Source organism: Pogona vitticeps, chromosome 3 (assembly GCF_051106095.1).
Source record: "Pogona vitticeps strain Pit_001003342236 chromosome 3, PviZW2.1, whole genome shotgun sequence".
NCBI lineage: Eukaryota > Metazoa > Chordata > Lepidosauria > Squamata > Agamidae > Pogona > Pogona vitticeps.
In genome coordinates this window covers 192,154,751-192,168,963 of record NC_135785.1, presented here as the reverse complement: position 1 = coordinate 192,168,963, position 14,213 = coordinate 192,154,751, and the positions used below count along the sequence as shown (strand labels likewise).

Genomic DNA, 14,213 nt, shown 5'->3' with positions numbered 1-14,213 from the left:
GGCTGATGCTCCTTACTTGCAGTTTTTCAAGGACAAAGTGGTTCTTTACACAAATGTTTCCTTCCTCCCGAAGGTTGTTTCAAGTTTTCATATTAACCAACCCATTACTTTACCAACATTGTTTCCTAACCCTACTTCTGAGGCTGAAATTATGCTATATTCCTTAGATGTCAGATGGGCACTTGCCTTCTATACATCAAGGACTAGGGACATACGTTCATCTCCTAAATTGTTCATCTGTTTCCATGGCTCGCACAAGGGCCCTCCAGCTTCTTCTGCTACTATTTCAAGATGGATCGTCTTGCCCTAGCATATGAGTTGGCTGGCAAGGCCCTTCCTGCAGACCTAAAGGCTCACTCCACTAGAGCTGTAGCCGCATCCACGGCTCTACTTTGGGGAGTAGACATACCTGACATTTGCAGAGCGTCCACCTGGTCCATTGTGTCTACATTTGTTACACATTACAGACTGGACCTCACAAAAAGGAGACCAGATTTGGAAGAGCAGTGCTAACATCCATGTTGCAGTGACGGCCCTCCTTCCAGTAAATGAGCTTGCTAGTCACCCATTTGTATTCATTCACAGAGGCCACGATGAAGAAAGGTTACTTACCTGTAACCATGGTTCTTCTTGTCCTCTGTGAATTGACACATCCCACCCTGCCTCCCCACTGTCCATCACTCAAATTTTGCTTACTATGTGATTGGCTTTGTTATGGTGGACAAATGGAACTGAGGCTAGGGGCGGGCAGAGCATGCGCTATAGGGGCAACGTTCGACTATTGTTAATTTTTTGAAGCTCGAGAATGTTCCGAGGGGTCCGACGCAGGCTCAGACAAAACCCATTTGTTTGAATTCACAGAGGACCACTAGAAGAACCATGGTTACAGGTGAGTAACCTCTCTTTTCACTCCAGGTGTATCTAATACAGCATAACACTTTATATAAATTGAACAATTTAAGTCTAACCCGTTTATCCTTAGGTAAAATACTTAAATCTCTTTTTGGTACTTCTCTTTGCCTTGGGTTAGAATGGATAACAATGGGATGGTGCTGAAGACCTTAAAGAGTTTTTATCTTATACAAAAAGTCAAAGTTAAAGTGCTTTTAATATCACATATTTGTTAAATTTTTAATATCTTTTGCTCCAACACACATACCAAAAAGAAATTTGGTTTCTCTGGTGTGTGAAGGAATGTGGATCATTTGAGTAGGTTTAATTTTCCTTTTATAGACTTGGTGGTTATATAAAACTGGTACCCATGGGGTTTATAGCACTGTCATTTGTGAAGTCCTTCCACCTGCAGCATCAGAAGCCCTTTCACAATATTTTTATGTGCTCTTGAGAAACTTCACATTGCAGAATACTTTCAAAATAATGTAATTTTTATATCCCATGCACTGTGCTATGTGTTTTGTTTCATAAAGCTGCATCTGACTTATAGTGACCCTAAAAGAATTTTCAAAATAAGTGAGGTATTTAAGGTGGGGTTTTAATAGTGGCACTCCTCAAGTACATTTTCATGGACAAAGAAGTATTCAAACCCTGGTTTCCTGAGTCCTAGTCTATCACTGTACTACACCACACAAGCTTCACTATACTTATATCCTATCTGGTCCTTTTTCTGTATTTACCACCACCACCATCATCATCATCATCATCATCAGCATCAGCATCATCTTAGTACATATTCCGTGTATTGTTTTTTTGGAAAACAGTGATTCACAGTGCCATGTGAAACAGTGTGAGAGATTAATTTTCATGTATTCTCAGCTTTCCCATCCTTGCTTCAACACAAAAAAAGCTAGGGATGGACAGACTTGAGGTTTGTTCACACTGGGTATGTACATTAGTAATGTTGCTTTGATTTAGAAAGTGAAAATATTTATAGGAAGAAATTTATACTTCTTGTTGACTTCAGTTCAAATCAACCAAAGTCTTTTGGAGATTTGCAGGTAAATTCTCAATGTAGTATACCTAAAAATGTGAATTATGTAGTCTGTTTTGTGCTGTACATACATACATACAGTAGCACAAAACACAAATATAAAATCATGACCAAAAATATTGGCATCCTTGCAATTCTGTCAGAAAATGCAATCCTTATCTCAGAAAATTGTTGTAGTTGCAAATGTTTTGGCACTTACATTTTCATTTCTTTGGTTTGCATTGGAACAACAACAACAAAACAGAAGAAAAGTCAAATCTGATACAGTCCCATACAGAAATCAAAAAATGCACTGGCCGAAATTATTGACACCCTTAACTTAATATTTGGAATGGAAAAAAATGAAATCAATCGCTTCCTGCAACCATGAATGAGTTTCTTACACCTCTCTACTGGAATTTTGGACCACTCTTCTTTTGCAAACTGCTCCAGGGCCTTTGGATTTAAAGGATGCCTTCTCTCAACTGCTGTTTTGGGATCTATCCACAGGTGTTCTATGGGATTCAGATCTGGACTCATTGCTGGCCATTTCATAACTCTCCAGTGTTTGTTTGTAACAATACTGTACAAATTTATTCTGCAGCCAAAGGCCTGATAATTGTTTGTAACCATTTCTGAGTGCTTTGGGAAATGTGTTTCGGGTTACTGTCCTGCTGGAATACCCATGACCTCTGGTGGAGACGCAGATTTCTGACACTGGCCACTACATTGCACCCCCAAATTCTTTAGTAATCATCAGATTTCATGATACCATTCACACAGTCAAGGCATCCAGTGCCAGAAACAGCAAAGCAACCTCGAAACATCTTTGAACCTCAACCATGTTTGACTGTAGGGACTTTGTTCTTTTCTTTGAATGCCTCATTTCTTTTTCTGTAAACAGTGCCATGATGTCCTTGACCAAAAGGCTCTACTTTTGTCTCATCTGTCCACAGTACATTCTCCCTGGAGGATTGTGGTTTTGTCACAAAAGTTTTGGCATACTCCAGTCTTGCTTTTTTATGCCTTTGTGTCAGCGGTGGTGTCCTCCTGGGTCTCCTATCATAGTGTCCTTTTTCATTCAGATGGCGAAGGATAGTGCGAGCTGACACTGTTGTACCCTGTGTCTGCAGATCAGCTTGAATTTGTTTAGAAGTTAATCTGGGTTCTGTATTCACCATTCAAACAACCGTTTGTTGTAATTTTTCAGTAATTTTGCTCTTCCATCCACATCCAGGGAGGTTAGCTACAGTGCCGTGGACTGTAAACCTCTTGATGATATTGTGCATAGTGGATCTCTGGAGATGGACTTGTAGCCGTAAGATTGTCGATGTTTTTCCATAATTTTTTTTCTAAAATCCACAGACAACTCCTTACACTTCATTCTTTTCTCCATGCTCAGTGTCACACAGAACACAAAGGTTGAGTCAACTTTTCTCCATCTTAACTGGTTGCAAATGTGATTACTATATTGTCCACACCTCTTACTTGTGACAGATGTGTCTAAATACAAATTAAAGGAGCATCACATGCTTGAAAAGCTATCATTTCTTACAATTTAGACAGGGTGCCAATAATTTTGGCCAGTGCATTTTTGGGTTTCCTAGTGCGATTGTATCAGATTTCACTTTTCTTCTCTGTTTGTGTGTGTGTGTTATTCCAGCGCAAACCAAAGAAATGAACATGTGAGTTCCAAAACATTTGCAACTGCAAGAATTTTCTGAGAAGTGTTGCATTTTTTGACAGAATTGCAAGGGTGCCAATATTTTTGGCCATGACTGTATGTATGCATCTTTGACCTGTTGAATGTGGTAGGAGTCAGTGGAAAAGAAGTACACCTTGAACTACATGTGAGGAATGGAATACCATGAAAAATCCCTTTAGTTTTAATACTGAAGGTTAAAGTTTTCAAGTTTTGAGACTGGGAGTTAGATGGTTATTTTTTACAAGTAAAAGGTTCACATTAGCCCTTACAGTATTTTATAAGGAATTTGCCATTACTGGTTGCAGTGGTAAAATGTCACTCATTGTGTTGTACATTGCATTGCTTATTACTTTTCTGTTCCTTGGGGGATAGGACATTAGGATTGATAAGAGGAGTTGCATAAAACGTAAACAATTTTTGTCAGAATATCTCTAGGGATGCTTAAAAATCCCTTTAAAGAATAAAGTTAAAGTAGATGCAGCTGCCATTTAAATATTCTCGTGCTAAACATTGTAATGATATATTAATAAAGCACGAGAAACTATTTACTATAGCTCAGTGGTTTAAGTATCTGGTTGTGGAGACAGAGGTTAGGAGTTCAATTCCCCGCTGTGTCTCCTTGCAAGAAGAGCCAGTTTGTGTGGCCTTGGGCAAGCTGCTCAAGCCAGAATTGACTTGACGACAGATGATATTATTATTTAAAACAAAATTAAATGGATGCTATGTGTAGTATACATCAGTCATATGTATGAATCAAGCAACTTTTTATGCATGTATCTGCATGTTTTCAAATTGAGAATATTATTGGAGGAATTTTTGCTCCATAGTTCATGTTGCTTAATCATACTTAGAACAAGATATTTTAAGCAAAAGGAATATCTGAGTTCAGGATATGTGTAATGAAATGCACTTCACTTAAAATGCAGACATGGATAAAATGGAAAAATACAGAGATCTGGGAGTGGAGAGAATTTATTATATTGTGAATGAAAGACATCAGTAGAATCTAGCAAAGAGCTTGTGTTGATTGGATTGTGAAAAAGGAGGTCTCCTGCAGAGAGAGGTTAATGTAATAGAGAAGATGATGGGCAGGGGTAGATGAATTAAATGGATCAGAAGGGTGAACATGCTTTTACAGGCAGATAAATGTATTAATAATCTAAATACGCAAACTGATTGCTGTTTTATATGAAGTTTTGTTCTTCTCCTAACATTACCCATTTCCATTATTTAAAGAGTATTTGCATAGGGGTTTTTTCTTTTCAGTAAATGCTATTTATATGCTAATCTATGATATTCACTTCTTAGTCTCATTTGTAACATGGAAATCTTGCTTTTCCCTTCTGTCCTTACTTTTCAGAGTAAAAATAGTGATCTTTTACAAGTATGCACAATGGCATTTGTGCATTGGCAAACTAATGCTTTATTAATTTGCTTTTGGGATAGATTAACAGTCTTTGTTTAAAATTCCGTTTATTTCAAACTACATCAAAGTGTGGGCTGTCACTGTTACAGTGAAGCAGATTTGGCAGAAAGGAACAATCTCAGAAGAACAATATACTAATGAGCAGCCTATTAGAAATATAATAAAAATATAATAAATATATAATAAAAATATAAATAGAAATATAATAAAAAAATAAAGATACCGTATTTTTCACTCCATAAGATGCACCAAATTTTTAGGAGAAGAAAACAGGAAAAAATAATATGTTTTCTTCTCCTAAAAATTGGTGAGCCTTATGGAGAGGTCCGTCTTATGGAACACACCCTAGGACCCTTTGGAGGCTCACCCAGCCCCCCCCCCCGGAGGCTGGAGGGGGAGAAATCGCTACCTTCTGGGACTCTTCTGAAGCTTCCCAAGCCTCAGAGTCCCAGAGGTGGCAATTTCACCCCCTCTGACCCCCAGGGGGTTAGGGAGAGTCTCTAAAGGGCCCTAGGGTGTGTTCCAGGACCCTTTAGAGACTCACCCTCCCCCCCCGGGGGTCAGAGGGAGCGAAATCACCACCTTCTGAGACTCTTTTGAGGCTTGGGAAGCTCCCTCCTTGGGGGAGGGTGATTCTCTAAAGGGTCCTGGAACACACCTAGGACCCTTTAGAGACTCACCCTGCCCCCCCGGGGGTCAGAGGGGGTGAAATCGCTACCTCCTGGGACTCTTCTGAGGCTTCCCAAGCCTCAAAAGAGACCCAGAAGGTGGCGATTTCACCCGTGCTGGCCCCATGGGGGTGGGGGGAGCAGCACAAGGGTCCAGGAAGGCTCACTCAGACCCTTGCGACTCTCCTTCCACCCCCCCCAGGGGCCAGCGGGGGCAAAATCGCCCTGGAAGCTGGTGATTTCGCCTGCGTTGGCCCCGTGGGGGTGGAGGGAGCATCGCAAGGGTCCGAGTGAGCCTTCCCAGACCCTTGCGATGCTCCTCCCACCTGGAAGCTGGCAATTTCGCCTGCGCTGGCCCCGTGGGGGGTGGGGGGAGTGTCGCAAGGGTCCAGGGAGGCTCACTCGTACCTTTGCGACGCTCCCCCTACGGGGCCAGTGGGGGCAAAATCGCCACCTTTGCTCCATAAGACGCACAGACTTCCACCCCACATTTTTGGGGGGGCAAGTGCGTCTTATGGAGCAAAAAAATACGATATGCATAAAAGTCTAGCAGTAGGAATATAACATATATCTTGAAGACTGGTAGCATTATATTAACCAAATAAATTTTCTTAGCTGATATTCAAGATGAATGATACAAAAGCTAGTTTAGATAATCTGATGCTTGTCTTCTTGACAGTTAAAACAATGGTATGAGGTTATTTTTGCTATTTCTAAAAAATATAACAGAAGGAGGACAGGATTGTAGCTCTGGGCACTCCAGTCTTGGCATTTCTTCTGCATTTATCAGGGTATTTGGCAGAAATACAACATAGAATGGAGTCGATGGGGAGAAAAGAAAATGGAAAGAAGAGGTCTGTGAAATGAGAGTGCATAAAATATGTTTGAAGTCTGAGGCTCTCTTTTTAAATCCTGTTTTCTTTTTAAATCCTGTTTTCTTACCTATCTTTAAAATTGATCTTAAAATAATGAAATAAACTTGCATATCTAGAAGCTTTCATTCTTTTTTATATTCCCATGAAAGGAATCTGTGCAGGGAAGCAAATGCTCCAGATCAGTAGGTGCAGCTAGAAACTTGCTAACAAATTGGAACAAATTCAGAGGAGGGTGACAAGGATGATCAGGGTGCTGGAAACCAAGCCTTATGAGGAAAGGCTGAAAGAATTGGGCATGTTTAGCCCTGAGAAGAGAAGACTGAGCGGTGATATGACAGCACTTTTCCAATATTTGAAAGGCTGTCATCCAGCAGAGGGGCAAGATCTGTTCTCAATCACCGCAGAATGCAGGACACGCAGAAATGGGCTCAAGTTAAAGGATGCCAGATTTCGATTGACTATCAGGAAAAACATCCTAACTGTTAGAGCAGTACGACAGTGGAACTAGTTACCTTGGGAGTTGGTGAGTGCTCCAAAACTGGAAGCATTCAAGAAAAACATAGATAATCATCTGGCAGATATGCTTTTACAGTGGTGGCCCACATGGCGATGATAATCTGTTCCATAGAAATCGCTCTTTAGTGAAAACCCCTTTCCCTTTGGAATGCATTGAAACCCATTTAATGCATTCCAATGGGGAAAAATCGTCGTCGTTTTCCGAAGATCGCCCATAGGGAAGCCATTTTGTGAACCACCGATCAGCTGTTAAAATGGCTGCCCTGTGAAGCATCGGTCCTGAAAACACCCGTTTTTCAAAGCGCTGATCAGTGTTAAAATCGTCTTGCGGGAAAATGTTTGCGAAGCAGGGACCTAAGCATCGTCCAGCAAAAATCGCCCATTGGAATCACTGTTTTGCGAATCGCTATAGTGATCGCAAAACCTCATCGTCATGCGGATTCGTTGTTTTGAGAGGTCATCGTCTAGCGAGGTACCACTGTATTGTATTCCTGCATTGAGCAGGGGGTTGGACTTGATGGCCTTGAAGGCCCCTTCCAACTTCACTTTTCTATCATTTCTGTGATATGATTTCATCTATTTTATTGCCAAGTAATATAGAGACTAATAAAAACAAATGTCTGTAAATCGACCCACCCACCCTTTGCAAGACAGAGGTCGAAAACAGCATTTAATCCCCATTCTGTCTGCAAGGGCTCTTTCTCCCATGTAATAAACATTATGGTGGTGCCGGTGGGATTAGTAAAAGTAAACAAAACAAAGAACAGGAGGATTTATACCGCAAGCTACCACCTCTGTTCAGGTGTTAATAGTGTCTGGGTTCAGCAATGCACTGCCTCCTGTACACTGCCTTGCTTATGCACTCAGTGATTAGTCTGTGATGAATCTGTAGAGGAGAAATTATTGCTTGTATATAAGCTCTAAATGCTAGCAAGAGCCTGAAAAAATTGGGTTCTTTTCATTTTTTGTCAAGATACCTTTTGTAGTGTTTCTGACATACGCGGCTTTTTTCTATCTCACTTTTTGAAAAGTTTTAGCTATCTCTACTCTAGTGCAGTCTGTACTCCCCACCCCTCCATTCCTTGCAAGAAGCCACTTAGTATGCAGGAAGAAAGCACTTTGCTGTTATAAGCAATCAGGAAACAAGCTCTGATATGCATGCTCCTAATTTCAACCCATAATGATCCTGCTAAACTAAATCTAAAGAAGTCTCTGTCACTGCTTCTATCATTACAGGATGGATTGCCTGAGGATCACTCCTTTACAATGCTGTTTCAGATCTTATTTCCCCCTTTCTCACCTTTCCCAGAGAGCACACATTTTCGTTGTTGAATTTACAGTCAATTCCCCTGTCTGTTTTGCTCCAGCCAGCAAGAGAAAGAGGTGCCGCACAACAGCAAACAAATTCAAATGTTTCTGTTAGTGACTGTCCTAAGCATTCTACCTGCCCCCATCCATTTCTTCATTCTTATTAGTCTGTGATATGCACGAGCATCATCTTTTTATGCCGTGCTATCAGCTCGCACTGTCCAGTGGCACACCTGCTCCTCTGGACCTCTACAAGGAAAAGGAGGCAAGGCACATCTGGGATATCCCACAAAAAAGTGCTGGGCTTGCTTTCTATATCTTTTGGTTGTCTGTCCCACATTCTTGTCTTTGGGTTGGGTGGAGTATCATACTGTAATGTCCTTTGGGAATGGGGCAGCAGTGAGATGAGAAAAGATGGTTGGATTGGTTTTGAGGCTGTTTCTCTAAAGCTGTTGTTCAGTGAAGATGTGGTGGGTGGGCAGAACGTTGAGAGAATCGTGGTGGGCCAGGCAGTTTGTTGGAGATGCAAGATACAGAAGTATGGAAATAAAAAACAACAAAAAGTCACATGTTTTTTTCATGGAAATAATAAGAAAACGTGAGCTTCCTTTACTTGGAAGAGAGATCTCATTTTATGCCTATTCATTGTAGTTTGAAAGAAGCGCCATAAAAGTTAAGTGATTATATAAACTGAACTGGGAGGCTTGGGAGAAATTGGATGTTGGCAAGAAAGAACACAAAATTAGGTGAAAGTGGCATTAGGGGTCAGTAGTTTATAAAGCTCTACTGTTCCATGTTGAATTATATAGTTTGCTTCTCACATACAGAGTCTATTGTCTCAGTTTTAGGTTCTCTGTGTAGTTTTCTAAATACTCTAACAAACAGCCTCACTCTTTTCAAGCAGGAAGGAGAGGGAGAAAGATTATAACTTTCTTAACTAATTGCAATTTAATGATTCAAATCATAAAAAGCATAGAAAAATGCAAGAAAAATTCCAAAATCCACATACTTTTATTGTGTGGGTGTGTGTTATGTTCTGCCAGGTTGCATCTGAGTTGTAGTGACTCTAGTAGGGTTTTCAAGGTAAGTGGGATATATAAAGAGTGATTTTATGCTCATTCATGAGAGAGTGGCAACTCAAACCCAGGTCTCTTGAGACTTAGCCTGTCACTCTATCTGCTGCACGACACTGGGTATCCAGTACAGTAGTTTTATTAGGCCAAATAAAAGAGCACAAAAAGTATGCAGGCTTTCAGTATTGTCATACACTTCTTCATCTTTACATATGAAGACCATTTGCAGCTTTTTGTTACATGTGTGCTAAACCAACAACAAATGTTTTAAAAAATCAAGCTTGTACAGATCTCATACCTTTTTTATTGGCCTGAGAAATAGATTACAACAATATTGATTTTGAAATACAGTTTAATAGTCTTCCAGTGTCATTTTGGGTTACAATCTGGCTAAGCTTTAAAGAGTTAAGTCCTACTGACCCCAGTGTGGAAATGCAAAAAGAAATGTTTGCTGCTCCTGTTTGAAGTTAGTGAGATTTCTAGAGAAACTCAGTGGCTGAAATCCAATAGTAGGTTGCAACTGGCGTATACCTGTTGAATCCCTGAGAATTTGGTGAGTCAACACCTCAACAAGTTCCATTGATTCAGCGGTTTACTATACCTGTGACTTACTACTAGATTTCATTCTATACTGTACTTGTTTACTTAGAAAGTTGTTCTGACAGTTTCTTGGGATCTCATCCCATCTGAGAAGGCATTGTAGTCTTTATGTCTGAAGTATAAACTATATGATAGCACTGTGGCATTAGTAAGAAATATTTGTTTCCAATTGCTGATTTAATTCTTAGCATATAAATTAAGAAGGATTATTCCCATTTAATTAAAGAAACATTTGTGCATTAACAATACTGGTTCAATTATGTAATCATGTATTTCTTTTTCTCTCTGTTGCACACCTTTTAGCTGACTTGAACAATGTCAGATTCTCTGCCTACAGAACTGCCATGAAGCTTCGAAGATTACAGAAAGCTCTTTGTTGTGAGTATTCTGCAGACTTCTCATTTTTGTTTATTTGTAGTGTGGGAGCTTTTTAAAGGAAAACGGTTAATTCCATATTGTGTCTATTTCTTCTGTTTAAAAAGCTTTTCTATTCTTGTTGGATCTAGGAGAGTATATAAGGAACATGGAGAGGGGGTAGTTCTGCTACAATATCTGTTGTGTGTAACGTATTTAATCATAGTTATTGCTTCTGGAGTTGTATGTGTTGCAGTGCACTTTTGTTGGCCTCTAAGGCTGATAATTAAAAATAAGTAAATTAGATGAACATTAGTACATAGGTTTCTAGAGAAAGGTTAAACATGGAGGAGATCCATTGTTGTGTAAATAGACTTCTTACATAATGCACCTCCTGTTTCCTTCCTCCTCTCCTTCTACAACTCTGCCCCCAGATCACTTCAGCAGAGTCCTCTAACTGAGTGGGAACAGATTGAAGGAAGGAAGAAGCTGTGGAGAAGGAAAATCATTTCCTCCTTACTCTGTTTTGTTTTCATGGGTCTCTAACTGGATACAACCTTTTCAGTTTAGGTGAATTCTAATATAGTAATTCCTTCCAACTTCAAGCCCAATGTATTCAGCAAAAATTATTTCTTATACTCTATCACTGTCTTCCATTGATGTATAATAATTATAAAGCAAAACCTGTTTCTAAGTATGGACTTCTCAGTGACCAAATTACTTCTAATCTGGAGGGACATAGATTAAATGTGTTCTGTAGGCAAATATATTGCAAACTGAAAGTATACTGCTTTCACAGTTGCAACAAGTCCTGGATTAATAAACTTCTGTAGATTATTAGAAGTATTTAAAGCAAACCCTTAAAGTTGAGTGGATGGATGTGCTAGTGCAGAAGTTCAAGAACAAGTTCAGATGTAAGTGAAGCTTACCATAGAGGTGCTTTCAGACAGTGCATTTCATTCAGATAAATAAGGACTATAAACAACGTGTGCTCTATGATCATTTGAAAGTTTGGAGCTCTGGGATCAGCTTTTAATTGTTATTTTACATATTACTAAACATTTGCAGCTTGTTGTGATCCTCATGGGAACAATTATGCATATTGGTCAGAAATACTATTTCTTGGTACCTAGTGCCTTATAGATCACACGTGGATCTCTGTGCACATTGAAATTTTATGCAGTTACCAATGTATTGACCAACTGGGGAAGAGTTAGCCATTATAGCAAAGTAAAAAAAAGTTATGCAAAATAGAAAATTACTTCTTTCTATTCCAATGGTATCTTAATGGCTTTGCAACATCATTTCCTCAGCATTTTAACAGATAAGGTTGTTTTCTTGCTTAATGAGAGGTCCACAGAAGAAATTAAATGATCCTTGTGTTAGTTTCTAATTGTCTATGTGGGGAAAAGTAATCATTCTACTAGGAAGGAAGACTTTATGCAACATTACCTGTTTGGTACAGGTGGAAAAATTAGGAATGGGTAGATTTTTGCACTTGACTACAGCGTTAACTAAACAAAATTGAAATTTAACATACAGTATTTGACTAGCAAGTGGAAACACAATCTGATAATAATCTGTGGACTGTACCAGATATTTTAAAAAAAAAAAAGACATATGAGAGCTTAAATTCTCAAGCTAATATGCTAGAATTCTGATTCCCTGTTTTGCTGCAAGTTGAGGTTGCTTCTTTCATTTTTATTATTTATACAGTGGATCTTTTGAGTCTCTCTGCTGCCTGTGATGCCTTGGACCAGCACAACCTCAAACAGAATGACCAGTCAATGGATATACTGCAGATCATCAACTGCTTGACTACAATTTATGATCGATTGGAACAAGAGCACAATAACCTAGTCAATGTCCCTCTCTGTGTAGATATGTGCCTCAACTGGCTTTTGAATGTTTATGACACGTATGTTTTTTTTAAAAAAAAATTATGATACATGTGGGTAGATTTTGGCAACAATTGATTGTTTCTGTTCTTTCTTTGAAAATGAATGGATTAGAGGGAGCAAGCAGCCTGGTAGTCAGGGAGCAAATCTAATAAACTTGATAGCTTTAAAGCTTCATTTAGTTGATTCAGGGCCTGTCCAGACAGGTGTATAGTTCACTCTTTGGGTCACTTTCGGTGTGGTTTGGTTCAAAACAGATTATGGCATCCACACACATTTTGTCTTAGAGCACACCTGGGCAAAGTGCGGCCCGAGGGCCACATATGGCCCACGAGCCGCTCCTGTCCAGCCTGCCAGTCGTCGCTCCAGTCCGGTGTTCAAGCACTTGTTCAAGCCCAAGACAAACTGGATTTCTCTCACTAAACAAGTTGAACATCAAAATCATTTGTAGCTTTTTGTCTAAAGTTGATCAGTTGCTTATCTTTAACATACCGCAAAAAAAACCTCTTTAGTATTTGTGAAAATTAACAAGTTTAAAATAGAAGTTTAAAACAATCATAACATCACTGTTTCATTTTATTTTTAAGTAAAGTTGGTTCGACCCCCGAACACAGTTCAGATTTTTCATGTGCCCCCCCCAACAGAAATTAATTGCTCACCCCTGCCTTAGGGTGTTCCATCCTGCCCCTTTTTAGACCTGCCCTTTTTCTTTCTGGCACAGCACTACTGTTTCTAGGGTGTTTCCGCCCCCCATAATTTGGCGCTCTTACTTATCCCGTTGTGTAGCCCATGTGGGCAGCATTATCTGAGATGACAACATTGGAACATATGAAGTGAGCTGTGATATTAAAAGGGAGAACAGAAAGACTCCCATCTTTTCTTCTTGAAATAGCTCCCTAACTCAGTGGTTCTTAACCTTTGTTACTCGGATGTTTTTGAACTGCAACTCCCAGAATTCCCAGCCAGCAAAGTTGGTGGTGAAGGCTTCTGGGAGTTGCAGTCCAAAACTCCTGAGTAACCCAAGGTTAAGAACCAGTGCCCTAACTGATGCAGTGCAATTCTAATACACTGGAGATAACTTTTGATACAATACGTGTAATATCCATACCATGCTAGGTTGATGCATTTCTGTTTTGCTATGCCATTTTATTTTATTTTTTAAAAAGGAAATCACTGTGGCCCACTGAATGATGGCCATGAGAAAAGGTGAGGAAGAAGGCTATGTTGATTCCATGGGCTCAGCCTCCAGAAGACAGTGCACCCCCAGGGCGTCCCCAGCTGAGGAGAAAGGTGGGAGAAAGGGGGAGGGTTACCTCCCTTCTGTCTCCCAAATCTTTACTACAATGTTTCTCCCTTGTGCTGTTACTGCCACTGTGAACTTGCTGCACTGTTGCTACTGCTTCCTTACTCACAAGTAAACTGGCTATGCTTTGCTTGTGAATAAATTGGCAATTCAAAGGCATGAGTGGACACTTCTTACAGGAGAATAAATGTCTCCAGTGTTAACAGAAGGATATCTCAAGTGCAAGATAAGATAGATGGTACTGAAGATAAGAACCAGACTGCTCCAGATTCGCCCATCAGGACAGGCCTCAGCAAAGCTCTTGATTAGATTTTGACACCTGTTTTTGTTCTTAGATTTATTAAATGAAAAGGTAGGAAATAATTCCAAACACTGGCTGAAATCCTGTTGTTTTAGCAACTAGAGTAGGCCTATTTGAATCAATTAAACTTATGGAGGAGTTGGTTCACCAAATCTTGTCTACTCTAGTGAGACTTACTACATTAAACAACACCGTTTCAGCTAGAATGGCCTACATAATTTGAGTCAGTTTGGCCGCCCTGTGGAGGATCTTCGCTGGA

At 39.8% G+C, this 14,213-nt stretch overlaps 1 protein-coding gene across 24 annotated transcripts in view; it reads left to right on the top strand.

The window, feature by feature from the left end:
* Nucleotides 1-14,213, top strand: part of DMD (dystrophin) — a 1,295,019-nt gene that overhangs the window by 1,201,674 nt on the left and 79,132 nt on the right. For all 24 annotated transcript variants that reach the window (XM_078390471.1, XM_078390476.1, XM_078390472.1 and 21 more), the window contains 2 exons: nucleotides 10,402-10,476; nucleotides 12,169-12,370. In XM_078390471.1, the coding sequence (XP_078246597.1) occupies nucleotides 10,402-10,476; nucleotides 12,169-12,370 (277 nt within the window). The remainder of the gene's footprint in view (nucleotides 1-10,401; nucleotides 10,477-12,168; nucleotides 12,371-14,213) is intronic.